This window comes from Oncorhynchus gorbuscha, linkage group LG11 (assembly GCF_021184085.1).
Source record: "Oncorhynchus gorbuscha isolate QuinsamMale2020 ecotype Even-year linkage group LG11, OgorEven_v1.0, whole genome shotgun sequence".
NCBI classification, from domain to species: domain Eukaryota; kingdom Metazoa; phylum Chordata; class Actinopteri; order Salmoniformes; family Salmonidae; genus Oncorhynchus; species Oncorhynchus gorbuscha.
Window position 1 is genome coordinate 61,030,036 of NC_060183.1, and position 22,927 is coordinate 61,052,962.

General features: G+C 43.6%; 1 protein-coding gene and 1 long non-coding RNA gene across 4 annotated transcripts in view; both read left to right on the top strand.

Annotated features, from left to right (window-relative positions):
- unc5da (unc-5 netrin receptor Da) overlaps positions 1-22,927 on the top strand; it is a 315,483-nt gene that overhangs the window by 198,155 nt on the left and 94,401 nt on the right. For both annotated transcript variants that reach the window (XM_046370349.1, XM_046370350.1), the window contains exon 2: positions 16,410-16,616. In XM_046370349.1, coding sequence (XP_046226305.1) covers positions 16,410-16,616 — 207 coding nt within the window. The remainder of the gene's footprint in view (positions 1-16,409; positions 16,617-22,927) is intronic.
- On the top strand, positions 8,672-10,837 carry LOC124049047. 2 transcript variants are annotated; one of them, XR_006841353.1, is made up of 5 exons: positions 8,672-8,829; positions 9,603-9,648; positions 9,840-9,947; positions 10,316-10,388; positions 10,595-10,837. It is a non-coding gene; the product is annotated as an uncharacterized LOC124049047 (long non-coding RNA). The 2 variants fall into 2 exon arrangements; XR_006841352.1 differs by lacking the exon at positions 8,672-8,829 and having other exon boundaries at positions 9,035-9,947.

Here is a 22,927-nt window from a genome sequence, read left to right on the forward strand (position 1 = left end):
CAAAGTGGAAATTACAAACTAAACTCATACACTACAAGTTTGCATTTCCTGCCGTGCAGGAAAATTCTCAGCAACAAAAGAGTGACCAAATTAAGATCCTAAATCTGTATTCCTGTCCATGAGACGAGATGAGGAAGCGACACAGGTTAATGGGCTTTCTGCGCCGTATACCTCAACCCTCTTCTCAAATGTCAACACGGTTGTGTGTTAGTAATTAACGAATGATTATGTCACTTGCCTACTTAATTACCAAAAAAGGATTTGTTCGTTAATTTATGACTAAGCAGCTGGCTTCCGGCGGCATTAATACTGTTTGTTGTCATTCCAAGCGTAATAATATTATATCTGATTGGCTCAAGCAAGAAGAAATGTAGTATTCGTGCTGTTTCACCATGTTTCTTCAAGCTTTGGTTGTACTCAGGCCCAGTTAGTGGTTAGGAGAGAGAGTGGTTGGAGATTGGTTTGTGAAAGTCAGTGGGCATTTATACAGCCCTATATGAAACTGTGAAAGTAATCAAAAGACAGTAGGGTTTGTCTTCTGAAACAATGACCCTGGAAATGAGAAATAGTTAATTTGATGAGGTTTCAAATGAGTGTTTATTGGAGGACATGTAAAATCAATGACTGATTTTATCATGCTACTCTCCTGTATATGACATGTTTTATCTTCATTTTCCCTTTCTTTCTCTATCTCCACCTCACTCTCTCCCTTCTTCCTCTCATTCACTCTCACTTTCTCGGTCTGTCTCCCTCAGTCACTCACTTAGTCTCCTCACTCACTCGTTCTCTCTCACTGTCTTTCTCGCTCACTCTCTTTCTCTCTCAGATACTGAACAAGCCCTTCCCTTTACCTCTACTGCAGACCTGTTTGTCTCTGACATGTCGGTTACACACACACACACACACATACACACACACACACACACACACGGAGCCTGTTATCTATGTCGGCAGTCAGCTCTCTCTGTGTGAACAGCATGTCTATGACTCCCTGAAGGCACTCCCAAATTAGCACAGTCAGTTTAGGGCTCCATCAATCCATCCCTCCCTCTCTGTATACTTTTACATTTTCATTAAGCTCTGAATATCACCACCCTGTCACTGAGTTGTACATGACAATCTAGCTATCATTCACTCTTTCTGAGTGCTATCCTATTACTTGGCTTTGGGCATGTGATAATGACAATATTGCCAAACCAATTGCTAATCTTCTTATATGTTCTTCTAAGCAAAGTATATAATACAGTATACAGTATATTGATTAATGGTGTTATGTAGTTTATTCTACATAATCTAACATGTATCTATCCATATTGTTGAGAACAGATTACCTAGTTGGTTACCATTTGTACAATCTGTGCGGTTCTCTGATAGAACCTCTGATAGAACCAGAACTCCAGTGTCTGTGTGTGTGGCCGTGTCAGCCTTACCTACTAATTACTAAAACGACATACTGTGTACTAATCATACTACATCCTATTTAGAATGTACCGTTTAGTCAAATGTAAGCAACAAATATGATACTAGGCTCACCCATACTGAGAATGCAATATTTGGGTTGTTTCCCGCCAGCTGATTATCAGCTGTTGTCTGAAAAGACGGTTCTATTCCTCAGTAGGATTATGACATCCTGGCATTATCCCCACAATGCAATCTCAAATGTTTTTTAATGCTATATTGATAGCAATAGGCTCTATGCATTATACCGCCTCCAACGTTCTAATTTACTTCCGATCAGGTTGATGACTTCCGGAGCGAGTTCTGCTATTGTTTTTATCATTAGCTTACTAGCTATCGTCGATGCATTTCTGACTGAAATAGTTCGCAATGACTACGTTTAAATTACAGCCCCGCGAAGGATGTGCTAATGAACATTGTTCATTGCCTCTGTGTTCAGTTTCTTCCAAATGTATTGGTATTGGGAGCTTCCATCGTTTCCCGGTCAATGTAGAGCTCAGAAAAGGGTGGTTGGTGGCAGTACGTCGTGACAACTTTGCTGTCACCAAACACACAAGGGTGTGTAGTACACATTTTGTCGAAAGTGACATTGTTGAGGGAAAAACTGGGGAGCGACAATACCTAAAAAGAGGTGTTGTTCCTACGGTCTTCGCGTGGAACTGGCACATTCAAGAGACCTGGTGTTTGGGAAAGAAGACTGAAACCTCCTGCTCCGACTGTGGGGGATGAAGAACAAGGTGCGCTGCCTATGGACTGTGCCATCTCTGATCCGGTCCAGAGCATGGGCCAAGCCAGTGTAAATGTACATGTGTTTATTTGCTAGCAGCAAAATAATAATTTCTTTAATCTACGACATGTATCAATCGTTTGTGTGGAGCTTGTATTGGCTTTAATTAGGCAATGAGTAACAGGGGTGGGGGAAAGTCATCAAGTAAACACAGAATAGCCAGAATGCAAGATAGAATACAATGTTAGAGATGTGTAATTGATTAACTGAACTGTTGAACATTTGCTGAAATACATTTTTTTAAACATCTATTCTACTGTAGATTTCTTCACAAGAACATCAATATTTATTTTTCATAAAACCACTAAACTTGGCACCCATGCAGGGGATCCATTCAGGTGCGAGAGACATTTCAGCAAGTAGTGGTAAAAATAAAAAGGGGTCAATCTTCTCTCTTATAGTTTTTGAAACCTGTAGATCTTTATATATCCTTTCAACTAGGAACTTTCCTTCTGTGCACAGATGACAAAGTCATACCAGCTACAACCTGTGAGAAGGATTTGACCTTGCCAGTAGTAAGCATGAGATCTCTTCAACTTCAGCTCTCCATTCTGTATCTTCATCTCCATGGTCTGCATACCAGATCCCTTGAAATCCGCACAGCTAGGTGGTCAGCTGAGGTCTGGCAAACCTCTCGGAAATGAGAGGATGTTATTCTCAATTTCCTGAACTGATGCCATTCCGGACTGCTGCTCTGCTCCCTAGTAGCAACCTCGACTTTGTGTGACATCTCGTAGGTTGTCTCTAATGCCTTGTGGTGGAACTACTCTGATGGCTAAGGACGTAAGCACACTGGGAAGCCTGAAGCCTGTAGCCATCTAATGGAAGTATTGGTGGAGAAGTGTCATCGGCAATCTTCACAATTTCACGGGTCTTTGGCTGTGGAAGCTGATAGGACAGAACACTGCCGGCTTGCACTGGCCCAAAGGCGGACTCAACCAGGGGCACGTCAGCTGACATTTCCATTGTTGTCACAAGAGGGGCAGTAAGTGGAGAAAAGTTGGCATACGTTTCTGATGTCTTTCCATGTCAGGCATTTATCCATTGAGTGCTTTGTAGAGAGAACTTCTGCAAAACATTTTAAAACCTTAACATCAGACGGAGCACAAGCCCGAAAGTTCAAATAAAATGAATTAAAATATACAGATTTATAGATTATATATTTACCCCCAGTCTTTGTCCCAAACATTTGCCCTTATCATCTGGATACAATCACAAGAAAATGTTTTCTAAAATGTTTCCATTCTAGGAACCTCCAACTTACCTTATTCCATCAGCACAAGAGTTAGTAGGTTTACAGAACTCTATCTCATCAACCAGACCTGGTTTCACACCCTAATTAACAAGGATTTACTGTTACATAGGCTGAATATTTTTCAGATGCATTTTTTTATGGATATTGATAGACTCACAAGTGTTCTTGGCTTGTGCCAACGCTGTTCTGTGTCTGTGCAGCTGTGAACTGGTGGTGCAGCAGGAATGTTTAGTTGAGAGTAGTGCGCTGTCTGATAAAGAAGGGCCACCAGATGATTGCACAGAGCACTTCCTGCCACACAGAAGCAGTGGCTTTGGACCACTATCACTGGTACGGAGAGCTTTAACACCATCTGTGAAGTGACTGAAGTGAGAAACAAGAATGATGCGGCCCATAAGTAACAATAAACATAGTAGTGTCTAGTCTTATTAACTAGGGGCTCATTAAACTATACAGGAATAGATTGTGTCTCAGTAACACAATTACCAAACACTGCATCAATGGGTCTTTACCAAATAACCTGTTAAGTGGGCAATTCTAAATTGGCAATTCTAATATCTATCTACTGATAAGATGTAACGTTGACATGGTCTCCAACACATTTTGACCATGATGACAGTGTCTCACAGGAGATGTTTAACAAGGTCCCAAGTAGCCATCTATAACCTTTCCCTACTCTCATGCGATGCAGCTTTTCACTCTTCCTCATGGACCTGTGACAGGCAGCCCTCACGGTGATCTCCCCTGTCAAAGTATCTTTGTTAGATACTGTGTAGAAGACATGAATAACTGTTATTTTTAGCTAGCAAATATAACTAGCAAGCATAACTTAACCAAGCTAACGAAAAGACACACATTCTCAGATAGATTCTGTCAACGTTACATAATTTTACGAAGTAACTAGCTAGCTACAGTTAATAGTTAAATAAGCTAGCTAATGATTGTATCGAGCTAACGTTATATCGGTCACTGACTTGGTACTGACCTTCATAGTTGTCTATGTAGCTTCCTATATACATCTTGAACCCCTTTTCATTCTTGCTTTTCATTCGAGCAGGAGTCCCGGAGGCTGATTTAACAATTCGATGTACATCATTAATATTAATTTGAGGCAAGTCCTGAAGACACCTAGTAAAAAACTGCGACATAGTGGTAGTAACGTTATATCGTCGATAACAACTAGGCTGACCGGAAATTGCCACACCGATAGGAAGTGTGTTTAGAACGTTTGATCATGGAATGTGCATAAGGGCTATTATATGACAAATAAAATAATTCCACTTTGCCCATATTCTTGATGAAGGTTAATAATCTCACTGGTTTGAGAACATATGTAAACATCCATATCGATTCGGTCCTGTAACGTGTGCGCTGGGGGACGGAAGCAAGTTCAGGGAGTGAATACATTTAATGAATGAACGAAACATAATACAAAAGAAGAAACACGAACAACGCACAGACATGAAACTGAAACATAAACAATAATGCCTGGGGAAGGAACCAAAGGGAGTGACATAGATAGGGCAGATAATCAAGGAAATTATGGAGTCCAGGTGAATGTCATTAGGCACTGATGTACGTGACTATGGTGACAGGTGTGTGCAATAATCAGTAGCCTGGTGACCTAGAGGCCAGAGAGGGGCTCCCCCCCAGGAGCAGACCGGTCACCTCTGCTGAGGCACAGGAACCTGTCAATCCGGCTGAGGCGCAGGAGCATGGCTAACTAGAGCGCCGGAGATAGAGCATACATGACAGTACCCCCTCCCCGGCGCACGGCTCCAGCCGCAGGATGCCAAACAAAGGGACGATCCCGGGATCAGGAGCGGACCTGTCGCCTCTGCTGAGGCGCAGAAACCTGACGAACCGGCTGAGGCGTGAGAGCCTGATGAGCCAGCTGAGACCTCCCCGGTTGCTTCGTCCGAGGCACAGGAACCTGTTCACCCAGCTGAGGCATGGGAGCCTATCGGACCCGCTGAGACATGGGAGCATATCGAGCCAGCTGAGGCATGAGAGTCCAGCGAACCGGCTGAGGCCTCCCTGGTAGCTGCGGTACTGACACCCGGACCCAACATCACCTCAAACACAAAATAAATCAAATAAACACTCCCTGATGCTTCCCTTTGGTGAGGCGTTATTCTGTAACGTATGCTGGGAGTCGGGAAGCAAGTTCAGGGAGTGAATACATTTAAACGAAACATTACATTTACATTTAAGTCATTTAGCAGACGCTCTTATCCAGAGCGACTTACAAATTGGTGCATTCACCTTATATAAAACAAGAAAACTCATAGACGTGAAACAGAAACAATAATGCCTGGGGAAGGAACCGAAGGGAGTGACATAGATAGGGCAGATAATCAAGGAGATTATGGAGTCCAGGTGAATGTCATTAGGCACTGATGCGTGTGACTATAATGACAGGTGTGCACAATAATCAGCAGCCTGGTGACCTTGAGGCCAGAGAGGGAGCACATCAGACAGGTCCTATGTAGCAAAATTTGAAATGTTTTTTTTTTTACATAGAATAAAAATACAAACTCAAAGCTAGAAAATGGTATATCAAACACTGCATTTGAGGAACATTGAGAAAGTAATTATGTTTTCAAAGTTGATAAACTTGATAAACCCCACCTTTGAGAGAATGGCCCTTGAATGTTTTGGTACACCTACTGGAGAACACTTTTTTGTCTACACCCATTCAGCATCGTTTACACCCTCTAAACCCCATCCATCCGGATTCACATGTGAGGCCATGTGGTAACCAGAGTGAGTTAGCGTAGTGAACAACCAAATATTTCAAGACTAAAAGTGGTGAAAGCATTCATTTACATTTACATCGTTACATTTAGGTAATTTAGCAGACGCTCTTATCCAGAGCGACTTACAAATTGGTGCATTCACCTTATGACATCCAGTGGGACAGTCACTTAACAATAGTGCATCTAAAACTTAGGGGGGGTGGGGTGAGAGGGATTACTTAACCTATCCTAGGTATTCCTTAAAGAGGTGGGGTTTCAGGTGTCTCCGGAAGGTGGTGATTGACTCCTTGGCCTATATCTTAATCTGACTTTGGTGTAGGTCATGTTGTTTTTCACATTACCGTCTCTGGTAAACACAATTTATCAAATTAAATCTAGGTTTATTTGTTACATGCCCAGCATACAGAAAGTGTAAACGGTACAGTGAAATGGTTACTTGCATAGTAGCAGTATCACTATTGTCTAGACATGTACACATGTTCATGAAATAGAATAGATGACCGTAATAACCCAAACACATACCTGGCTAACTTGATGGATCATGTAATATGTTTAGACATGTAGCTATCAAGCTAGCTAAAAAATGAACCCAAGGGTGATTTCAAGACAAGAACTTGGAAAAATACAAGGTCAAATCATGATGCCACTGGGCTTCAGGTCGGAAAGTCGGGGCTACAGAAAAAGGACAGAGTTCCCGAGTTGGAATTCTGAGTTGGATGACCGTTCAAACCGATTTTTACACTTGTCTGCACTGAAGTCGTACATTTCCATGTGAACTAAGCAATAATTCCAACCCATACTATTAGCAATACAAACTAATTGTCATAGCTAGCCACCATCCATAAATATATACAGGTAGCTAAAGCTAACCAATTTGGCTCAACGTTGCAACACTTTTGTTATTCATGATATCTTTAAAAAAAAGCTGTGGTAGAAAGGATTCTCTTCACATTCTGAGCAGTTCATGTTATAGACAGAAGCATGCTACATGGCAGACCAATCCGAACTCATCTCTCTGCATGTCCAACCCATCCATTATCTCAACTAAACCATGGCTAGTGGAAAGGTTCCTGTCTTTTTCCATGGATAAACCAACTAGACTCGTATGTTAACAAATTTATTCGTATTTACAAATGGCATACAAGTTTATTACGGCACATGAAAGTTCACAGGTTCCAGAAAGCATCTAAATGCGTCTCCTGTGAAGTAGTTCCTGAAACGAGTCACATATTGAAAATACAGTGATTGAAGAAAACATTTTCAGAGATTAAGTTATTTAATCACTCTACCTGCTTTTAGTTGTTTAGTCATTTAAATTTGACTGGAGTATATATCTTTTTTGTATTATTATTATATTATATTTTTCTTTTTCACTCACGACCCAGAGGTTTTAAATGGGTTGCGGGTGTGTGAGTAAACATTTTGTCTGTTAATGCAAGTTAGTTAATGCGGGCCAGTTTGACCACCAGAGGGCTACTTGCTGTTGCTACTGTATGCAACCTCTTGCAAGTTAGTTAGCATAACAAATTACTAGTTAGACATTTTTTGACTTTGGGTGTGTTCTTAAATTCAATCTGGAGTGTCTGAGCTCATAAATTCAGAGTGTTGTCTGATTGTCAGTTTGTGAATTCAGACCGTTTCGCTCTCGGAGCGCAAACTGGACGTTCGGGCTGAGGAGTAGGGTTGATTTGATCGTTCTGGCCTTACAACGGCTGTCAAGCACCCAAGCTAACGTTGTCTAGCTATTTTCATACACAAATGAGACCATTCTGACCATTTTACTCACCATAGCAGACCTGGTAAGGCAGTTTTCGTGTTAACCAGAGTGTTGGTGACTGTAACTGTGCTGCTGGAAACAATTTAATTACGCTTATTTGCCATCATTTACTGACACGGGCCATATTAAACTGGTGTTGAGCACTCGTAAATCCATTATTCTGCACTCTAGTACACTCCGATGAGAGTGCTCTGAAATCGGTGTAGATAGCCAGAGCAAATTTACGAAAGCACCCGAATGTTCATTGACAACGCGCAAAAACTATACCATTTTGCTAAGCTAAAAGTGACGGGAATAATCAAGTCAATAAATGTTGGGTAGTTAGATAGCCTATAGGTAATATACTGGCAAGTTTGATGTAAAACTACTAACGTTAGGTAGCTAGCTAACATACCGGTACATACTGCTGTAATGATGTGGTTCGTAAGGACCCGTAAAGCTAACAAATCGTCAGCCAACATAACGTGTAAGGTAACTTATTTTAAAAGTCATTACTTTATTACATTGGGTAGTGTCATTCTGTGCCTGAGTGGCTCACTTGTGGGCGTGCTGGCAGGATATGGCAGCATCTTTGGTTGTGTGTCAAGAATTCTGCAGAGCAAGTTTGTATGAAGGTCTGGTTATTCAAAGGGAAATTGTTAAATGCTATGGAGGTACATTTGTGTATTTTTGTCAAGAGTGAACGTTTTTATTTTCAATAAAAAATAATTGTTCTGAAAGCTACTTTTTTCCGACACAAAGGAAGTCATAGCGGACACCAACGAAGAAGGACTGTGTGATGATGGCATCTCAGGTAAGCAGCACTGGGCGTTCTTCTGTCCAACTTTTCATAGCTAGTAGTTAGCTCCCACGATTCAGTGTCGGTTCGTAACATTCTACTATATTACATGCATACATACCTTAGAATGATAAATCATGCCATTTTTATTCTCAGGCTAACCAAAAGTATTTAGCTATGAACGCCTGTTCTCGCCATTTTCAGTTGAATTAATCTAACTTTCTTTCATGGCAACTCATAATCAGGCCATGTCCTATTTGTTTCATAGTCGATATATAATCAAATTTCATGACAGTGTAACGGGTAGCCTTTTTTTTACAGAAGGATGAAAGAACACAATATGTCTGTCAGTGAATGCTATTCTGTTTTGTCAGATGAAGAGTTAGACCAGAAAGTCAGTGCCATTAAGGCCAGGATGCCCCATGTGGGCTTTAGAATGGTCAAAGGAAGTCTCAGAGCAATGGGCATTCGTGTACAATGGCGAAGAGTTAGACGGTGCAGGTATCATTGCCAGAATAATCCAGCTTCGTTGCATTGCTCAGCAAAAATACTCTGTTCCTACTCCCCTGTCTCTCGTCCACATTGATAAATTGATAAGGTACTAAGTTGTATAATGTCTCCATCAAATCTAAGAAGTTATTTAAACTTTTTATTCTTACTTATTCGTAGACTAATTTTCAATGATGTATTAAATTGGAGTTGTTCTTCATCAACTGGTAATACATAAATAAGGAAGCAGGTTAATAGGTTAAACATTTCACTTTTAATTCCAATGCATTTTTTTCAAGATACAATATTGTCATCTTTGGCGGTATAGAGGGATTTTCAAGGAAGGTAAGTATATTATGTTGTATACATATTGCATATTTCCCATCACCTAATGAACAACCACAATAGCAGTCTGGCATTAAGCTTTCTGTGCTGTATTAACGTATCCTGAAAAATCAGTTTCTTTAGATTGAACAGTCATATCTCAATTATTGTTTTCATATCTACAAAAAATAAGCTATTTTCTTTACTTTCAGAGTGCAAACTGATAAAGGGGTCGCAAATGTAGATATTGCCAGATGTTCACTGTCCGAGGAACAGGCCGCGGGAAGCTTTATTGCTGGCAGAAGTGTCCATAACCAGAGGTAATTCAACTGTTCTGTGTTCTTTTTCTCTCTTTCTCTCTGCCTGTCTTGTTGTACATGGAACCTGTCTCATATGCATTAATTTAAAAAACCTTAAGATGTCAGCTGCTAATTTTCAGATTTACACCACATAAACATTCAGCCATTTTCACGTGACTATGTGTTGCTATCTGTTGCTGCCAAGTCATCATCAAGCTTCAAGTGCTATTTATGTCTTATAATAACATTATCTGCTATTGTTTGTCCCCATGTGTCTGTTTTTCAGCATAAAGTACTCTGTAGCTACTTAGTATGGACACCAGGTGAGACCACACACACACAATAACAGTCTCTCCTTCACTTCATCCCACTCCCCCTTAATCCTCTAGATTATATCAGCTGTGTTGGTGAACCCCTCCCGCATCTGAACTGGCTAACACAGAGGGAACAGCATGATCATAGGTGAGAGGTCACTTGGTCGGGTCAACAGAAAGTAGTATTAAAGAGATGCTTTACATTGAAATACAGATAGAGATGTAGGCCATGTCCCAGAGTTAATGATCCAAGGTCATTTTTGCATTTTATGATTATGATGACTGACTGTGTTAGAATAAAAAAACAAATGCTTAATCATGCTCTCTCTCTATCCATCTGTCTCTCATCTGCAGGTATGTTTTAATGTGAGAGAGGAAGCCAGTCCCGTCATCGCCACCACACCCGCTCTTAAGATAACCTTTGGGCCAACTGGGGTCCCAAGGCTGGTTAGGAGATACTGCTAGAAACACTGTAATTGTGATGAACTGAGAGAATATCAGGGTAGCACTATCGTTCATGAATCATATGCTGTCTACCTCTTTTCTTACCTCCTTCCTTTTCTGTCTTCTACATCTCTCTCCCCACCTCGTCTTTCTTCCTTGTTTCAGAATACATACCATATGTGCATTGAAGTACAGATTGAACTTGTGTTTCTAATATAATATTACAGTTATCATAATTTGAATATATTATGTATTTATAACACCTTGATAATTAACTTACTTCAATAAAGCGTTTCACATTCTCCGCTGGTTGAAATGAAGTATCTCATTGAAATACTATCCGTGTCTTCCGATTAATGCAGATGAAGGGAGTTAGATATGCAGATTTTTGGTCTGTATATATGAATTACAAATCAGCCTTCACTTAAATCATGTTTCTAGTCTATTGCATAGTTACAATGTGTAATTGATGTCCCAGGAGTAGGAGTGGTAAACATTGTTGAAGTGTATAATTGTAATACATACATGCAGACACAGCATCATTAAAAGAATGGAGTTTGATACACCTGGTATTGGATATGACTGAAAAAGAATGTCTCACAGAGATTCATACCGGAACCGTACCTTTATATGCCAAGGAAAAGTATGTGATCAGTGAATATATGCCAAGGAAAAGTATGTGATCAGTGAATATATTCAATGTACAGGCTACAATGTGGGAATTTCATGCGTGGTAATAACTACAGTCATTGTATTTAGGACTTGCATCCTTGGAGCAATAAAGTTATTATATTCTACTCTATCCATAGGCTTCATCAATGCCATTCAGACTTGACGTTGATACAACAACTATGATAGCTGAGGTTCATAGATTGGTATGGATATTTGTTCAGAACCTAACGTTTTAGGGTCCATACACAGATCGGCTACATACTGTAGCTAGCCACACATCCATATGCATACAGTTATTTTGAACCTCAACTGCACATTTACCAAGTAAATAGTTAGCTAGCTATGTTACTTCAGCTGCATTGCACAGCAAGGCAAGCTTACACAATTGTACATTCAATTTCAGTAAATGCTTTAGCTGGCTAGATTCTTTACATCCACTGTTTTCCAAGACGACAGCCTGGTTTGCTGGTTTTCTCAGGAGTCCCTAAAACATTAAACAACACAAATTACAATGTCATACTCATGCCATAACACCAGCTGGCTGATGTTATCTAGTCAGCTAACTTGCTAAATAGCCATTTTTGTAAATTAACTTTCTGACAAAAAAATATGCACAATCATTTGTCTTTTCATTAACTAACATATTCCTCTCAATGTTTTGCTTGGCTCGCTATGATGTCATAATTACTTACATTTGCTTCCACCGTAATGTTTTGTCAGCCATCTTTGCTGAAGAAAGTCACAATGGATGGGTGGCTCGTGTCAAATTCGTCATTGGAACGACTCAATATGATTGGTCATATATAAACATTGGGACCCAAATGCATAATGAGTGCTCTAACTCCCCTTTGTAGTGGTCTGGAGTAATGAAGCCGTGACGCTGGGTACCTCTAAGTCCACAGTGTAAGTTCACAATTTTTAAAGAAGGAACCACTGTACTAGTTGAGAGTCGCTGATTTAAAGTTTCCGAGTTGGAATTCCGAGTTGGATGACCGTTCAAAAAGTATTTTCCGAGTCTGAGCTATTTTTTTCCAAGTTCCAGTTGTCTTAAACTCACTGAAGTCTGAGATATCCCAGTTCCGAGTTTCCAGCTGTTTTGAATGCGGCAGAAATCTTGATGGATTGACAGCATGGCAAATGTATTCAACCTTTTCTGCATGTGAATGTTTGACCTTTTAAGCTTTGAAAAGAGACCCTTAAACCCAGACTTGGACCACACACCCACTTCACTAAATAGCAGGCTAGTGATTGCTTTGCAACGCTTGCAGCCAGCCACTGATTCCTTCCAAACCACTCATTGTTGAATTTGAAATGTCCATTTTGTTGTGTAATGTTTATGTCCAATGGCTGATGAGAACCCATACATTTTATCGATAATATGACATTAATTGAAAAGTATTTGACAGTAGATTGTCAACGTGATTCATGATGATTGATGGCTGCTTCTCCAGCTTACTAGCTAAGATTTTTAAAGTATGATGTTGACATGATCAGTCCAATCAAAGCTACGGTAGATATAACGTGATTTTACATACTTTTATCTGTGGCCAATGACCTTGAGCATACTTGGATGGGCACTTCTAATGTAAATCTATGGCAGCACCCAAGGGGCTTGAATTTTTGAGTTATCCCGGTAGATTTACTGGTGAAGTAGTGTCCCCATGAGTGACGGAACGCTGATTGGCACAACTATAGAACATTACCAACCCCAACGCTCTGTATAGAGCTAGGCTGAAATACCTGCATTTCGGAGCTACCTTAGTCAAGAAAGCAAAAAAGAGACAATGTTTATATGCAGCTTTATTAACTCAATTATAATTTTTTCACATTGTTTGCACACCGATAAGTTACTCTTATTAATGCCAAAATAACATGCCAAACAGGCAACATTTTATGCTCTGCCCCACCGGCCCTGAATGACGGGTTGCCACTGATGATCCCCCGTGACATCTTGTTCCCCCCCCCCCCATGCTGAGATGTATCTCTGCGGACCCTGCACGTTGTTGCCCGGATGGGCAACGGTCATAGATCACCGTGGAAACACAGCGTAGCGGCGGTCTATCCTGTCAGCGAGGTGGATTGTCTTCTCTTTTAGCCCTCACTCACACACACACACACACACACACACACACACACACACACACACACACACACACACACACACACACACACACACACACACACACACACACACACACACACACACACACACACACACACACACACACACACACACACACACATACTGGCCACATGAATCAGATGACCCTAGATAATCACTGTCAGTATGGTGGATGGGAGAGCCATAACATCAGCAGTTAAAGGGCCAAAACCTTGCCAACTAGCCTGTCTTTCAGACGCTGACCCTTACCACAGATCTAGGATCAGATTACACAATCTGTACTTATACAAAAGTACTTATTCTTACCAAGTGATGCTCTAGCTAGCAAATGATAGGAGAATAGCAGCTGTAACAGGATTGTAAGGTAGCAGAGCAACAGCACAATGGCTTGGTACTGAGATGTATACACAAATCTGTCTGTCCGTGTGTGCATTTGTGTGCAGTGCACACCTATGTTTCTGTATATTTCTCTGTCAGTGTGTGGATGTGTGCTGGCATATGTGTTTTGTTGCTATTCAAACACAAATAATGCATGTCACCTCGCCACACACCAACAAAATGGAGCATTCCAGAAAAGAACAAGTAGCTCCAGTAGCCCGGGGTAGTCATTTCTAAATTAAAAGGATGTCTCTTTGTTCAGTTCCATGAACCAGGGAGAGAGAAAGAGCGTAGCACTATGGGGAAGAGGGAGGTAGATGCCAGTGAGGGCTGTGATTTTCACAGCCGGAACACACACAGTCAGAATATCAAACGCACACACACAAATTAGAACATCAAATACACACACGGACACATACATGCAGCACACACACACAGCCAGTCCATCACATACACAGTCATTTATCTTTTCCCTTCAAACAGGAGTCTTCCTCCTGCAGGAAAGCTTCTGTAGGGAGGAGATGGATTAGATGTTGGAGAGAAACTCGGCTAGCTATAATCCTGGAGCTGGAGAGTGCACCCCGCTACTTATAAAGAGACATACCCCTCGATCACACACATACAGTGCATTCAGAAAGTATTCAGAACCCTTGACCTTTTTCCACATTTTGTTACGTTACAGCCTTATTCTAAAATGGACTAAATAGATGTTGTTCTCATCAATCTACACACAATACATAATGACAAAGCAAAAACAGGTTTTACAACTTTTTGCATAGTTATTCAGACCCTTTACTCAGTACTTTGTTGAAGCACCTTTGGTAGCGATTACAGCCTTGAGTCTTCTTGGGCATGACGCTACAAGCTTGGCACACCTGTATTTGGGGAGTTTCTCCCATTCTTCTCTGCAGATCCTCTCAGGCTCTGTCAGGTTGGATGAGGAGCGTCGCTGCACAGCTATTTTCAGGTCTCTCCAGAGATGTTCGATTGGGTTCAAGTCCAGGCTCTGGCTGGGCCATGCAAGGACATTTAGAGACTTGTCCCGAAGCCACACCTGCATTGTCTTGGCTGTGTGCTTAGGGTCATTGTTCTGTTGGAAGGTGAACCTTCACCCTAGTCTAAAGTTCTGAGCACTCTGGAGCAGGTTTTCTTCAATGATCTCTCTGTACTTTGCTCCGTTCATCTTTCCCTCGATCCTGGCTAGTGTTCCTGCCGCTGAAAAACATCTCCACAGCATAATGCTGCCACCACCATGCTTCACCGTTGGGATGGTGCCAGGTTTCCTCCAGACGTGGCGCTTGGCATTCAGGCCAAATAGTTCAATCGTGGTTTCATCAGACCAGAGAATGTGGCTCATGCAATGGAATGTATTTTTTGTGATTGAGTTGAGTTGAATCAACAAATCACAGCACATATTTTAGCGCATATTTTACTTCCTGTTTTGCTCCTATGGGTACGCTTGCAATGGCCGGCAGTCTACCCATTATGCCATCATTGACTTGAATGGGGACGACTGTTCTATTCAATCTATTTCTATGGCAGCACAGGCAGTCGGGAGCGGAGAGATTGGAACAGTTATTACAGTGACAGCCTTCATTTGGCTGGCCAATTACCGTCATCCAAAATTCCATGACCGTCACAGCCCTAGAAGGTTCCCTGCTCCACACACTCTCAATACGTGCGTTACTGGTAGCCTTATGTCTGCCTCACCGCTCACAGAATGGAATTCACAACACAATGCAACACAACAGAATGCATTATTATCTTGATTTAAAATGTTTCCGACCCGCAATGTAATTGTTCTGAACTGCGAGCCGAATGTTTTAATTTCACCCACCAGCAGAGTTTTTTTGCGGCTCACCCGCGGTAACCATGGGTATCCAACCCGATTCAGAGCTCTATCTCACACATACAGTACATGAGAGGTTACAGGAGGAAAGCGAAGCGGGAGATTAGTCAGAGTATAATTACACCTGCTACACATACATTACACACACACACATACACAGACACACACTGTACATACACACACCTGATTATTGTTTGAGTCAGACATAGGAATTATTGCAGTTAATTATTGTTACCAAATCGCTCTCTGAAATGAACAGATTGTGAAGGACTTGCCTTTTGAAAGATCAAAGAGTGTCAATGAGGTGTAGACTGTCATCATGTTGAGGTGGTTGAGCAGCGGCTATTGTGGGAGTGTTTTCTATGGAAATGTGAGGCTGAGTTGGGTGTCATCATCTCACACACTTTCTTGATTCATTAGACATTGTTGCAAATGTTTTGTTATGGATGTACTTTTGAGACACTTTTGAGGCATTTGGGTTACTGTATTATCGATATTTGTGGAACGTTACTAATATTCTACTTTACTCTAACTTACTCTAGTCTACTTCACCCTAACCTACTTTACTCAACTCTACTTTACACTACCCTACTCCCCTCTACTCTATTCTACTGTACTCTACTTTAATCTACTTTATTATACCGTACTCTACACTACTCTATCTAGTCTATACTCTAGTCTAATGTCATGTTCCTTGTCTCCAGGTTCCAGGAGTGATGCTCTGCAGCATGGTACGTCAGGGACCCTCCCCCACTTCCTGCAGGAGCCCGATGATGCCTATATCGTCAAGAGCAACCCCATCAAGCTCAAGTGCCGGGCCAGGCCAGCCCTGCAGATCTTCTTCAAGTGCAATGGGGAGTGGGTCCACCAGAGCCAGCACCAGTCTCAGGAACACACTGACGAGGGCACAGGTGGGACACACACTGGTGTGACATAGAAACTCATGCACATGAATGCAGACACTTTTATGCACCTACCCACACAAACACATATACTGTACATGCACATGAATGCAGACACTTTTATGCACCTACCCACACAAACACATATACTGTACATGCACATGAATGCAGACACTTTTATGCACCTACCCACACAAACACATATACTGTACATTCACATGAATGCAGACACTTTTATGCACCTACCCACACAAACACATATACTGTACATTCACATGAATGCAGACACTTTTATGCACCTACCCACACAAACACATATACTGTACATTCACATGCTTACACACATACACAAATATGTATTCACACACACAAACATACACACAAAAATACACATACACACACAGAAACACTGTGTTTTTCATCCCAATCTCCCCATAGTCTATCATTTCATTTGGAGTGATAAAACGAGGGTTAAAATGCAGTTTATTGACTGTTCCCATGCTTCAGTCCAAACCTTAAAATATTATTGCCTCACCATGTGGCAATTTTGTTCCACACAGTTACAATCGAGCTCCTTCCGTCTCTAAATTTGTATTGTCTGGTGTCTGCTTTTGTCCAGTTACCTTCCCATCTGGCTCCTTCATGTCTCTGATGTGTGTGTATATGTGTGTATACCTTCTAGGGATGTGCATCTTTCCCGTTTCCATTTGTATCAAGATACATGGGCTCCGATACGATACAGGAACAGTACGTTTTAGTTTGAAACTATTCAGCGCAATTTGGTTTGATTAGAAGAAAGAATCGATGCGATTCGGTTCGATATGCAATAACATTTGTTGCATACACGCATCCATTCTACAATCTAAATTAAAATCTGCTGCTGATGAGCTGGTCCTCTCTGAGCTGGATCTATCTGAGCTGGATCTATCTGAGCTGTGTGTGTGTGTTTTTTTGTTTAACAAGAAAAAAAACAAGGAAAATTCAGACAAGTGGGGACATTTTGCCGGTCGCCAGGAGGAACATTTTATTTTAGGCATAGGGGTTAGGGTTAGGGTTAGGGGTTATGGTTAGGTTTAAGAGTTAGGATTAGGGTTCATTTTAGGGTTAGATTTAGGTTTTGGAGTTAGGGAAAATAGGACTTTAGATGGTAACCAATTATTTGGTCCCCAGCAGGATAGCAATACAAAACTGTGTGTGTGTGTTTAACAAGTCACATAATAAATTGCATATACTCACTCTGTGTGCAATAATTGTTATGCAGGTGAAGGAGGACCCAAACGCGACTTAACAGAAACAGAGTTTATTAATGCTCAAAACCGAATAACTGAAATCCTCTAGATAGTAGAGGGGAAAAACAACTGGAGAAGCGGCCACAGACTGCAGGTCGCTTCGGGTAGGCGCAGGCCGTAGTCAACTGAGACACCTGCTCACACGCAGCGTCTGAAGAAGGCACAAAACACGACAGGACAGGGTGATACACAATCACGGCAAAAAACACGACAGGACAGGGCGAAACGCAATTACAGCATGGAATACAAAACAAGGAACCGACGGAACAGGGACGGAACACAAAGGAATAAATAGGGAGTCTAATCAGGGGAAAGGATCGGGAACAGGTGTGGAAAGACTAAATGATGATTAGGGGAATAGGAACAGCTGGGAGCAGGAACGGAACGACAGAGAGAAGAGAGAGCGAGAGAGTGAGAGAGGGAGGGGGAGAGAGGAGGATAGAACCAAACAAGACCAGCAGAGGGAAACGAATAGCATGGGGAGCACAGGGACAAGACATGACAATGAATGACAAACATGACAGTACCCCCACTCACCGAGCGCCTCCTGGCGCACTCGAGGAGGAATCCTGGCGGCAACGGAGGAAATCATCGATGAGCGAACGGTCCAGCACGTCCCGAGACGGAACCCAACTCCTCTCCTCAGGACCGTAACCCTCCCAATCCACTAGGTATTGGTGACCCCGTCCCCGAGAACGCATGTCCATAATTTTATGTACCTTGTAAATAGGTGCGCTCTCGACAAGGACGGGAGGGGGGGGGAGGGAAGACGAACGGGGGTGCGAAGAAAGGGCTTAACACAGGAGACATGGAAGACAGGATGGACGCGACGAAGATGTCGCGGAAGAAGCAGTCGCACAGCGACAGGATTGACGACCTGGGAGACACGGAACGGACCAATGAACCGCGGAGTCAACTTACGAGAAGCTGTCGTAAGAGGAAGGTTGCGAGTGGAAAGCCACACTCTCTGGCCGCAACAATACCTTGGACTCTTAATCCTGCGTTTATTGGCGGCTCTCACCGTCTGTGCCCTGTAACGGCAAAGTGCAGACCTCACCCTCCTCCAGGTGCGCTCACAACGTTGGACAAACGCTTGAGCGGAGGGAACGCTGGACTCGGCAAGCTGGGATGAGAACAGAGGAGGCTGGTAACCCAGACTACTCTGAAACGGAGATAACCCGGTAGCAGACGAAGGAAGCGAATTGTGAGCGTATTCTGCCCAGGGGAGCTGTTCTGCCCAAGACGCAGGGTTCCTGAAAGAAAGGCTGCGTAGTATGCGACCAATCGTCTGATTGGCCCTCTCTGCTTGACCGTTAGACTGGGGATGAAACCCGGAAGAGAGACTGACGGACGCACCAATCAACCGACAGAACTCCCTCCAAAACTGTGACGTGAATTGCGGACCTCTGTCTGAAACGGCGTCTAACGGGAGGCCATGAATTCTGAATACATTCTCAATAATGATTTGTGCCGTCTCCTTAGCGGAAGGAAGTTTAGCGAGGGGAATGAAATGTGCCGCCTTAGAGAACCTATCGACAACCGTCAGAATCACAGTCTTCCCCGCAGACAAAGGCAGACCGGTAATGAAGTCTAAGGCAATGTGAGACCATGGTCGAGAAGGAATGGGGAGCGGTCTGAGACGACCGGCAGGAGGAGAGTTACCCGACTTAGTCTGCGCGCAGTCCGAACAGGCAGCCACGAAACGGCGCGTGTCACGCTCCTGAGTCGGCCACCAAAAGCGCTGGCGAATAGACGCAAGAGTGCCTCGAACACCGGGATGACCCGCTAACTTGGCAGAGTGAGCCCACTGAAGAACAGCCAGACGAGTGGAAACAGGAACGAAAAGGAGGTTACTAGGACAAGCGCGCGGCGACGCAGTGTGCGTGAGTGCTTGCTTAACCTGTCTTTCAATTCCCCAGACTGTTAACCCGACAACACGCCCATAGGGAAGAATCCCCTCGGGATCAGTAGAAGCCACAGAAGAACTAAACAGACGGGATAAGGCATCAGGCTTGGTGTTCTTGCTACCCGGACGGTAAGAAATCACAAACTCGAAACGAGCGAAAAACAACGCCCAACGAGCTTGACGGGCATTAAGTCGTTTGGCAGAACGGATGTACTCAAGGTTCTTATGGTCTGTCCAAACGACAAAAGGAACGGTCGCCCCCTCCAACCACTGTCGCCATTCGCCTAGGGCTAAGCGGATGGCGAGCAGTTCACGGTTACCCACATCATAGTTGCGCTCAGATGGCGACAGGCGATGAGAAAAATAAGCGCAAGGATGAACCTTATCGTCAGACTGGGAGCGCTGGGATAGAATGGCTCCCACGCCTACCTCTGAAGCGTCAACCTCGACAATGAATTGTCTAGTGACGTCAGGAGTAACGAGGATAGGAGCGGACGTAAAACGTTCTTTAGAAGATCAAAAGCTCCCTGGGCGGAACCGGACCACTTAAAACACGTCTTGACAGAAGTAAGAGCTGTGAGAGGGGCAGCAACTTGACCGAAATTACGAATGAAACGCCGATAGAAATTAGCGAAACCTAAGAAGCGCTGCAACTCGACACGTGACCTTGGAACGGGCCAATCACTGACAGCTTGGACCTTAGCGGAATCCATCTGAATGCCTTCAGCGGAAATAACGGAACCGAGAAAAGTAACGGAGGAGACATGAAAAGAGCACTTCTCAGCCTTTACGTAGAGACAATTCTCTAAAAGGCGCTGTAGAACACGTCGAACGTGCTGAACATGAATCTCGAGTGACGGAGAAAAAATCAGGATATCGTCAAGATAGACAAAAACAAAAATGTTCAGCATGTCTCTCAGAACATCATTAACTAATGCCTGAAAAACAGCTGGCGCATTGGCGAGACCGAACGGCAGAACCCGGTACTCAAAATGCCCTAACGGAGTATTAAACGCCGTTTTCCACTCGTCCCCTCTCTGATGCGCACGAGATGGTAAGCGTTACGAAGGTCCAACTTAGTAAAGCACCTGGCTCCCTGCAGAATCTCGAAGGCTGATGACATAAGGGGAAGCGGATAACGATTCTTAACCGTTATGTCATTCAGCCCTCGATAATCCACGCAGGGGCGCAGAGTACCGTCCTTCTTCTTAACAAAAAGAACCCCGCCCCGGCCGGAGAGGAAGAAGGCACTATGGTACCGGCGTCAAGAGACACAGACAAATAATCCTCGAGAGCCTTACGTTCGGGAGCCGACAGAGAGTATAGTCTACCTCGAGGAGGAGTGGTCCCCGGAAGGAGATCAATACTACAATCATACGACCGGTGAGGAGGAAGGGAGTTGGCTCGGGACCGACTGAAGACCGTGCGCAGATCATGATATTCCTCCGGCACTCCTGTCAAATCGCCAGGTTCCTCCTGAGAAGTAGGGACAGAAGAAATGGGAGGGATGGCAGACATTAAACACTTCACATGACAAGAAACGTTCCAGGATAGGATAGAATTACTAGACCAATTAATAGAAGGATTATGACATACAAGCCAGGGGTGACCCAAAACAACAGGTGTAAACGGTGAACGGAAAATCAAAAAGACATAGTCTCACTGTGGTTACCAGATACTGTGAGAGTTAAAGGTAGTGTCTCAAATTTGATACTGGGAAGATGACTACCATCTAAGGCAAACATGGGCGTAGGCCTGTCTAACGGTCTGAAAGGAATGTTATGTTTCCGAGCCCATGCTTCGTCCATGAAACAACCCTCAGCCCCAGAGTCAATCAAAGCACTGCATGTAGCACCCGAACCGGTCCAGCGTAGATGGACCGACATAGTAGTACAAGATCTAGATGAAGGGACCTGAGTAGTAGCGCTCACCAGTAGCCCTCCGCTTACTGATGGGCTCTGGCCTCTTACTGGACATGAAATAACAAAATGTCCAGCAACTCCGCAATAGAGGCACAGGCGGTTGGTGATCCTCTGTTCCCTCTCCTTATTCGAGATGCGAATCCCTCCCAGCTGCCTGGGCTCAGTCTCAAAGCCAGAGGGAGATGGTAGCGATGCGGAGCAGGGAAACACCGTTGATGCGAGCTCTCTTCCACGAGCCCGGTGACGAAGATCTACCCGTCGTTCTATGCGGATGGCGAGAGCAATCAAAGAGTCCACATCTGAAGGAACCTCCCGGGAGAGAATCTCATCCTTAACCACTGCGTGGAGTCCCTCCAGAAAACGAGCGAGCAGCGCCGGCTCGTTCCACTCACTAGAGGCAGCAAGAGTGCGAAACTCAATGGAATAATCCGTTATGGACCGTTCACCTTGGCATAAGGAAGCCAGGGCCCTAGAAGCCTCCTCACCAAAAACTGAACGGTCAAAAACCCGAATCATCTCCTCTTTAAAGTTCTGGAATCTGTTAGAGCAATCAGCCCTTGCCTCCCAGATAGCTGTGCCCCATTCTCGAGCCCGGCCAGTAAGGAGTGAAATGACGAAAGCAACCCGAGCTCTCTCTCTAGAGTATGTGTGGGGTTGGAGAGAGAACACAATCTCACACTGCGTGAGAAAGGAGCGGCACTCAGTGGGCTGCCCGGAGTAGCAAGGTGGGTTATTAACCCTGGGTTCAGGAGGCTCGGCAGGCCAGGGAGTAACAGGTGGCACGAGACGTAGACTCTGGAACTGTCCAGAGAGGTCGGAAACCTGAGCGGCCAGGTTCTCCACGGCATGGCGAGCAGCAGACAATTCCTGCTCGTGTCTGCCGAGCATGGCTCCTTGGAACTCGACGGCAGTGTAATGAGCGTCTGAAGTCGCTGGGTCCATTCTTTGGTCGGTTCCTTCTGTTATGCAGGTGAAGGAGGACCCAAACGCGACTTAACAGAAACAGAGTTTATTAATGCTCAAAACCGAATAACTGAAATCCTCTAGATAGTAGAGGGGAAAACAACTGGAGAAGCGGCCACAGACTGCAGGTCGCTTCGGGTAGGCGCAGGCCGTAGTCAACTGAGACACCTGCTCACACGCAGCGTCTGAAGAAGGCACAAAACACGACAGGACAGGGTGATACACAATCACGGCAAAAAA